The following is an 8,876-nucleotide window of genomic DNA, read 5'->3' on the forward strand; positions in this document are numbered from 1 at the left end:
TCCAAGCCCAGATCTACTGACGGGCCTATGCCTCCTGGCTACTGTCTCCTAGAGACTTTGTCTCCTAGCTACTTCCACCATGACTCTGTCTCCTAGATAGGCTACTGTCTCCTAGCTACTGTCTCCTAGTGACTGTCTCCTAGTGACTCTGTCTCATAGCCACTGTCTCCTAGCTACTGTCTCCTAGTGACTGTCTCCTAGTGACTCTGTCTCCTATCTACTGTCCACTGTGACTCTGTCTCCTAGATAGGCTACTGTCTCCTAGCCATGTCTCCTAGTGACTGTCTCCTAGCTACTGTGTCTCTTAGCCACTATGTCTCATAGCTACTCTGGCTAGACTGGACAGATAGCTAGCTACTGTCTCCTAGCTAGCTAGCTAGCTAGCTGTCTCCTCATAGCTAGCTACTGTCTCCTAGCTACTGTGTCTCCTGTGTCTCTTAGCTACTTTGGCTAGACTGGACAGATCTGAAAGTGGCCCCAGATGAAAATAACAAACAAGTGTCTCCTAGTGCGCCCAGTAAAGTATGCATACTGCAGTAGCCCTATATCAATAACTATATATGACTGAAGTAACAGAGTCCCATGACGTATCTCTATTTACAGTAGATTTCTGGTCGGGCTAATAAGGTTCAGCCTTGACTGTCAGATCACATGGCTGCAACAGACGTTCTCCGAGGCCGACAAGAACGGAGACGGGACCCTGAGCATCGGAGAGGTTCTGCAGCTGCTCCACAAACTCAACGTCAACTTGCCCAGGCAGAAGGTCCGCGAGATGTTCCAGGTGAGCTGAGATTGATTCGGTCAAGTAGAACTGCTCAAAACTGGTTAGTCAATAGTCAGGTGGGCGGAGTTTTCCCAAAACGAAGCAGTGTTGATGTTCTGTGATTATTCTATGACTGGGAGGTGAAGCAGTGTTGTGATGTCCTGTGATTATTCTATGACTGGGAGGTCAAGCAGTGTTGATGTTCTGTGATTATTCTATCACTGGGAGGTCAAGCAGTTTTGTGATGTCATGTGATTATTCTATGACTGGGAGGTGAAGCAGTGTTGTGATGTTCTGTGATTATTCTATGACTGGGAGGTCAAGAAGTGTTGTGATGTCCTGTGATTATTCTATGACTGGGAGGTCAAACAGTGTTGTGATGTCCTGTGATGATTCTATGACTGGGAGGTGAGGGAGGGCTCGGCCACTGGGCAGTCATGCCTGAACCTGTGATCAACGGTGCAGAAGAGGGTCAGAGATCACGCTCTTACAACCTGATCTCAATCATCCCAGCTTAGGCCCACGGACGCCCCTCTTGGTGTCGGTGTAATGTCGATGTAATGTAATGTAATGGTGTCTCAGTGTGTACCTTGGGAGGGGAGGGGCAGCAGCAGGGCCATATGCTCGGCCCTGACCAGATGGCGGGGGTTGTAATACCGTTCATGTTCAGCATGGACCTCCCTCTCCAGGCCTAATCCACGCTGATGCACTCAGCCATGACCTTAAACGCTGCTGTGTGTTGTATATGTCCAGGATGAATGTCTGTGTTCGTTTACATGGGGTCAGTCAGTGTCGAGCTGACCTCAGTGTAAATACTGTCCACTGTCCATGGAATCGCTCGGTGGCGCAGCTAGTAGCTGTGTTTATGAGAAGTGGTCACATGTTGTTGGTCAGTCAGAGGAGCCCAGTTTGAGCCCAAAGTGGTAAAGTAGTAGGGTTGCAAATTTCAAGGAATTTCATTCATCTATAACTGTTAACCTTAACAAACTATAGTTGATTAATTGATAAGAACGTCCCACGCTGGACTGCGCTTTGCTCGCTTCATTTTTGTGTCTTCTTCTGCTGTCGGTGAAATTTCCCAGCATCCCAATTAGTCTTCACTACATGGCGGGGCGCCCTCATGTGCAGTCAGACCTTAAATCATGATTACATTTCACACTTTTCACACGTTTTCAAACTCCCGTTGATAACGTTTATAAAAAAAAAAAGTTCTGTTCTATTAACAAGCAGTTAATGGAGTAACCAAATCTTACTCGAGTAAATTCTTATCGGCAATTAATCAATAGTCAATTAACTGTTAACATCCCTAGAAAGTAGAGAGGAAGCTATACTGACGAGCCACGCTGTAACACCTGTCAGCGCGGTACAGTTGGGCTCAGCTCGACCCGCTGGGGTCGCTGAGGTGTGTGGAGTGAGTTTATGGGGGTGAGTAGAACCAAGTTGAATTGTTTAAACTCGCTCCTCAGTATAAAAACCACCCATCCACGCCATCGAATCGCTAGCTTTTCAGTGGTTGGTTGTGCCTGGCGTAGTACTGTCACCTCACAGGAAAGAGGTCTCCGGGCCTTTCTGTGTGGAGTCTGCATGTTCTCCCTGTGTTCTCAAGGGTTTCCTCCTAAAGAACCCAATATGAAAAACGTGCAGAAGAACAGATGCCCTGACCAGGACCTGGACTGAGCACTTGGACTTGGTGGACTTTTTTTTATTTTATCTTTTTGAAGACTGGAACCTATGTTGTGTCCAACTGTTTTAACTGAAACATGCCAGGGAGCTATTTGTGTGCACACTGGACATAACCCAGTGTAGTTTCATACCTGGGAAGACCTTAGACCGCATTCGACCTTTAAAAGTACGATACTTCAACTCTCCCAGTGAGCTGTAAACACGTCTCTCTGTCTCTCTCTCTGTCTTCAGGAAGCGGACACCGATGAGAACCAGGGTTCCCTGGCGTTCGAGGAGTTCTGCTCCTTCTACAAGATGATCTCCACTCGCAGAGACCTCTACCTCATCATGATCTCCTACAGCAACCACAAAGAGTTCCTGGACCTCAGCGACCTGGCGCGCTTCCTGGTCAATGAGCAGAAGGTGAGGCTACTGTCCACGTCCATGTTCACCGGGCAGTAAGAGAAATATCTTGGAGTCAGGAAAACCAACGAAAGATTACAAGACATCAAGCAAGTGAACAACTCTCTCATCTTACGCTTGGATCCAATTTGAGAATTGGAATATGATAGTTCTCCGCCAACATTGTGTTTATCAGATGACCAGCATCACCAGGGAGCACTGTCTGGAGATCGTGGGCCAGTTTGAACCCTGTCCCGAGAATCTACAGAACATGGTACTGGGGATCGATGGTAAGGAACCGTTCCACCAATAAAAGATCAATTATCATTTGGTATTAAACAGTGTTATCGTTCCACCATCTCTTGTTATAAAACATAATCCTTTAAATCAAATAGACAAACATATTTAATTCAGATTCAGAATTCAGATTCTTTATTGTCTGTCGTGACAGAAAATCGTCTTAGACTGGCTCAACAATCAGCACAAGTTAACACAACATAACAACATACAGTACATTCCTAAAACCAGCACAGGGAATCATAAAAAAAAAAGCATAATAATCCTAATCAAAGAATCAGAAAGAAAACAACATGGTGGACATCCTCCTCCAGGGTTCACCAACTACATGCGGAGTCCAGCCGGGGACATCTTCAACCCGGATCACCACCACGTCACCCAGGACATGACGCAGCCCCTGACCAACTACTTCATCGCCTCGTCCCACAACACCTACCTGACGGGTGACCAGCTGCTGTCCCAGTCCCGGGTGGACATGTACGCCTATGTGCTGCAGGCGGGCTGCCGCTGTGTGGAAGGTGGGCCGCGCGGAACCGGCTTGGGTCACACTCACACACTAGCACTATCTGGACCCGGAACCGGCTCGGGTCACACTCACACACCATCACTATCTGGACCCAGAACCGGCTCGGGTCACACTCACACACTAGCACTATCTGGACCCAGAACCGGCTCGGGTCACACTCACACACCATCACTATCTGGACCCAGTACCGGCTCGGGTCACACTCACACACTAGCACTATCTGGACTCGGAACCGGCTCGGGTCACACTCACACACTAGCACTATCTGGACCCAGAACCGGCTCGGGTCACACTCACACACTGGCACTATCTGGAGCCAGAACCGGCTCGGGTCACACTCACACACCATCACTATCTGGACCCAGAACCGGCTCGGGTCACACTCACACACTAGCACTATCTGGACCCGGAACCGGCTCGGGTCACACTCACACACCATCACTATCTGGACCCAGAACCGGCTCGGGTCACACTCACACACCATCACTATCTGGACCCAGAACCGGCTCGGGTCACACTCACACACCATCACTATCTGGAACCGATGATATCATTTATTGGTTGACTCTCTCTGTCTCTCTCTCTATCTCACTCTGTCTCTCTCTATCTCCCTCTCTCTCCCTCTCTCTCTGTCTCTCTATCTCTCTCTCTCTCTCTCTCTCTCTCTCTCTCTCTATCTTGCTCTGTCTCTCTCTCTCTCTCTCTCCCTCTCTCGCTCTCTCTCTCTCTCTCTCTCTATCTCGCTCTGTCTCTCTCTCTCTTTCTTCCTCTCTCTCTCTCTCTCTCTCTCTATCTCGCTCTGTCTCTCTCTCTCTATATCTCACTCTGTCTCTCTCTATCTCCCTCTCTCTCTCTGTCTCTCTATCTCCCTCTCTCCCTCTCTCTCTCCCTCTCTCTCTCTCTCTCTCTCCATCTCTCTCTCCCTCTCTCTCTCTCCCTTTCCCTCTCTCTCTCTCTCTCCCTCTCTCTCCCTCTCTCTCTCTCTCCATCTCTCTCCCTCTCTCTCTCTCTCCCTCTCCCTCTCTCTCTCTCTCTCTCTCTTAGTGGACTGTTGGGATGGTCCTGACGGGGAGCCGATCGTCCATCATGGCTACACCCTCACATCTAAGATCCTCTTCAGAGACGTCATCGACACCATCAACAAATATGCCTTCACTAAGAGCCAGTGAGTCACAGAATTACTTTCCCATGTTTATCATCGCATCTCCACTTATGAGACACCTAAATAGTTCCTAAATAATGTAGTGCCCGGTCCTGTTGTCAGGTTCCCAGTCATCCTGTCCATAGAGAACCACTGCACAGTGCCCCAGCAGAAGAAGATGGCCCAGTACCTGATGGAGGTGCTTCAGGACAAGGTTGACCTGACCTCCGTCAACGTGAACGAGTGCAGGAGATTACCCTCCCCAGAGATACTGAAGGGAAAAGTCCTGGTGAAGGTAAAAAAACAGCTACTCGTTACACTGGCCACATTTAGAAACCCTTACTTCCTGATCTCTGACCTAACAGATAGATAGATAGATAGATAGATAGATAGATAGATAGATAGATAGATAGATAGATAGATAGATAGATAGATAGATAGGAGTATACATACATACATACATACATACATACATACATACATACATACATACATACATACATACATACATACATACATACAGGCTGTCTAGATATATCTACAGTAGTAATACACATGTAAATATACATACGTATGTGGCACTGTTATACAGTCTAATGGCCGCTGGCACAAAGTAACGTCCGAACCGCTCCGTGTTGCACCTGGGTGGGAGGAGCCTGTGTCTGAAGGTGCTCTCCATCTGCCACAGCTCGGCATAGAGGGGTTGTCTACAATAGACTTCAGTTTGTCCCTCATCCTCCTCTCTGGTCTTCTCTGGTCTACGTAGTCTGCCTCTGTAGCAGGCGTGCCTCTTGCTTTAATAACCTGTTTTGATTGACTTCTTCTCCAGGGAAAGAAGCTCCCAGTGAACATCTCTGCTGATGCCGAGGAGGGCGACGTTTCGGACGAGGAGAGTGGAGAGGAAGAGGAAGAGGACGAGGATGACATACAGGTAAACACAGTAGGACCAGCAGAACAGTCCAGCTCAGACAGAAAGATGCAACAACAGGGATGTTTTGGGGGGGATGAGAACCTTCCCCTCAACCAATGACCCACTAGATGGCGCCAGAGAGTTACTCTGCAGCTTTCACTCCCCTTGGAGAATATGACTTGTACTTATATGATAACTGTGTTATACCTATGTGATTACTGTGTTATACCTATGTGATTACTGTGTTATACCTATGTGATAACTGTGTTATACCTATGTGATACCTATGTGATTACTGTGTTGTACCTATGTGATACCTATGTGATTACTGTGTTGTACCTATGTGATACCTATGTGATTACTGTGTTGTACCTATGTGATAACTAGCCTTTGTTGTCTGAGTGTCTGGAGATAGGACAGTAAGCTCTTTTGGTGGTTTCAGGGTGGGAATGGTGCTACAACTGCAGCTGAGCCAAAAAAGAAGAAGAAATTTAGAAAATCTATACTGGGCAGCTTCCGTAAGGTCGGTCTGATTCTCCCAAATCAGTCTACCACTGTTACTCATAGCTCCCTCTACCCCCTTCTCTCTCTCTCTCTCTCTCTCTCTCTCTCTCCCCTCTCTCTCTCCCCCTCCTCCTCTCTCTCTGCCCCTCCTCTCTCTCTCTCCCCCCCTCCTCCTCTCTCTCTACCCCTCCTCTCTCTCTCTCTCTCTCTCTCTCTCTCTCTCCCTCTAGCCCTCCTCTCTCTCTCTCCTCCTCCTCCTCCTCCTCTCTCTCCCTCTAGCCCTCCTCTCAGTGTGATCCTGTAGTAAATACTGACAGGACATTATCTTGATTTAGAGGAAAAGGAAAATCCAGATCCAGAAGCGTGTTGGTCCCGGAGGAGGAGCGGACCAGGCAGGCCAGGACAGCCAACACATACACATCGTTTACCAGAGCAGGTAAAACACAATGTGTTTCATATCCTCAGCTGGCCTAGTGGTCAAATCTGGCTCATACAGTACATGCGGCGTGTTACAAGGTCATAATCATGCTGTCTTTTAGTTGTTGTTGTTGTTGTTGTTGTTGTGTCTCTGTGCCTATCTCCCTCTCCCTCATCCTATATTTCCAGTCTTTAAGTGCTTCTCTCTGTGACACTGGCCGTCAGGAGGAAGACGATGCGTCTGTCCAGAGCGCTGTCTGATCTGGTCAAGTACACCAAGTCTGTCCGCGTCCACGACATCGAAACGCAAGGTAACGGGGAAGAGGGGTGACATTTCTCACAACACACACACACACACACAGGACAGCAATATCACATCTTTTACTATCATTTTGATAGCATCCCGGAGCACTATTCACTATTTCCATGGTTAACTCTAAATCAGATTCTGGTGCCTTCAGCCATTATGGTCCTACTATCTGGAACTCCCTACCACATGAATTAAGGTCTGCTACAACTGCGTCTTTTAAAACAGGCTAAAAACATATCTCTTTGCACAAGCTTTTAATCTCTAAGTTTGTTTATTTTTTCATGTTTTATGTTATCTTACATGATTTTATATTTGTAATACATCAATCAATCAATCAATCAATCAATCAAAGCTTTATTTGTATAGCGCATTTCATACCCAGAGGCAACACAATGCGCTTTACAGAGAACAAGGGAGGTGGGCATACCCGACCCGACCCACCCCTACATATTCCAGAGGGAAAAAAAAAAACAGTATCACCCGGGGGCCAGATAAGTGAGCTGTAAAAATTCTTCCCTAACCCCTCTCAACAAGGCGATCGAGCAAGCTCCTGGAGTATGATTAGTAGTAGTGATGAGGAGTAATACATTCTTATTTTAATGTTCTATCATATATAATGTCTTTTTATTCTTGAAGCACATTGAGTCTGTGCTTGTCGTATGAAATGTGCTATATCAAATAAACTTGACTTGACTTGAAATGTGCTATATCAAATAAACTTGACTTGACTTGAAATGTGCTATATCAAATAAACTTGACTTGACTTGACTTGAGCAGCTCCTCTCTCTGTCTCTCTGGGCAGCGCACTTGAGCAGCTGGCAGGTGTCGTCCCTCAACGAGAGCATCATGGGTCAGATCCTGCAGCTGAAGCCCGGCCCGCTGGTCCGGTTCAACCAGCGCCAGCTGCTCCGCGTCTACCCCTCCAACTACCGCGTGGACTCCAGCAACTTCAACCCACAGCCTTTCTGGAACGCAGGATGCCACATGGGTCAGATCCAAGAGTTACAATCAAACTTCTCTCTTCTCAGACACAGACAACTCTAACCCTGGCTGTGACCCTTGCCCTGGTTGAGACCCTAATGCCTAGCTGTGACCCTTTCTTTAGTTGTGTGTGAAGTAGATTGTTGCCATGGCGCATGGTGTTGCCTTTTCTGTCTTGACAAAGATGACCACAGTGGAAACAAGTCTTTGACTTTTCTGTTTTTTTTATCCTTGTCTGCTAATGAAGGCCATGTTGTGATTTCTGTCCTATGATTGTGGGTAGTGAAATTACTGTTGGTTTAACTTTCAAATAAATCACACAAAAAAGTTGACACCCTAACCCTAGTGGTAACCCTGACCCTAACCCTAAAACCATCTTGTTTTTCATATCTTACAAAGTATGTTTGTTGATGTGGTTCTTCACAGTTGCCTTAAACTACCAAACGGAAGGGCGCATGCTGGAGCTAAACAGAGCCAAGTTCGCTGGGAACGGGAACTGTGGATACATCCTCAAGCCAAGTGCATGTGCAAAGGTACGAGGCCTTCATGTGACCTCTACAACAAACAGAAAAGTGTGGGTTCTTTGGAAGACAGGCAGTTACAGAACCATGAGCCATCTTGTGTGGTTGCGTTGATGGACTGTGCTCTCTCTTTCTCTGGACTGATGAGGCTTGTTGTTACCTCATCTCTCTCTCTCTCTCTCTCTCTCTCTCTCTCTCTCTCTCTCTCTCTCTCTCTCCCTCTCTGGACTGATGAGGCTTGTTGTTACCTAATCTCTCTCTCTCTCTCTCTCTCTCTCTCTCTCTCTCTCTCTCTCTCTCTCTCTCTGGACTGATGAGGCTTGTTGTTACCTCATCTCTCTCTCTCTCTCTCTCTCTCTCTCTCTGGACTGATTAGGCTTGTTGTTACCTGCTCATCTCTCTCTCTCTCTCTCTCTCTCTCTGGACTGATTAGGCTTGTTGT

The 8,876-nt window shown here is 47.2% G+C and overlaps 1 protein-coding gene across 1 annotated transcript in view; it reads left to right on the top strand.

The window, feature by feature from the left end:
- The window catches only part of LOC311329452 (1-phosphatidylinositol 4,5-bisphosphate phosphodiesterase eta-2-like), a gene marked incomplete at both ends in the record, with an annotated part of 11,163 nt that extends 2,717 nt beyond the window's left edge, over nt 1-8,446 (top strand). Inside the window, 12 exon segments of the mRNA XM_084463298.1 lie at nt 653-781; nt 2,678-2,848; nt 3,024-3,117; nt 3,439-3,642; nt 4,695-4,815; nt 4,915-5,086; nt 5,621-5,722; nt 6,541-6,641; nt 6,848-6,933; nt 7,735-7,920; nt 8,340-8,429; nt 8,432-8,446. Of these exon segments, the coding sequence (XP_084319424.1) occupies nt 653-781; nt 2,678-2,848; nt 3,024-3,117; nt 3,439-3,642; nt 4,695-4,815; nt 4,915-5,086; nt 5,621-5,722; nt 6,541-6,641; nt 6,848-6,933; nt 7,735-7,920; nt 8,340-8,429; nt 8,432-8,446 (1,471 nt within the window).
- Nucleotides 8,447-8,876: the final 430 nt, after the last annotated feature.

The sequence above is a fragment of the Borostomias antarcticus genome, assembly GCF_949987555.1.
Source record: "Borostomias antarcticus genome assembly, contig: scaffold_339, whole genome shotgun sequence".
NCBI lineage: Eukaryota > Metazoa > Chordata > Actinopteri > Stomiiformes > Stomiidae > Borostomias > Borostomias antarcticus.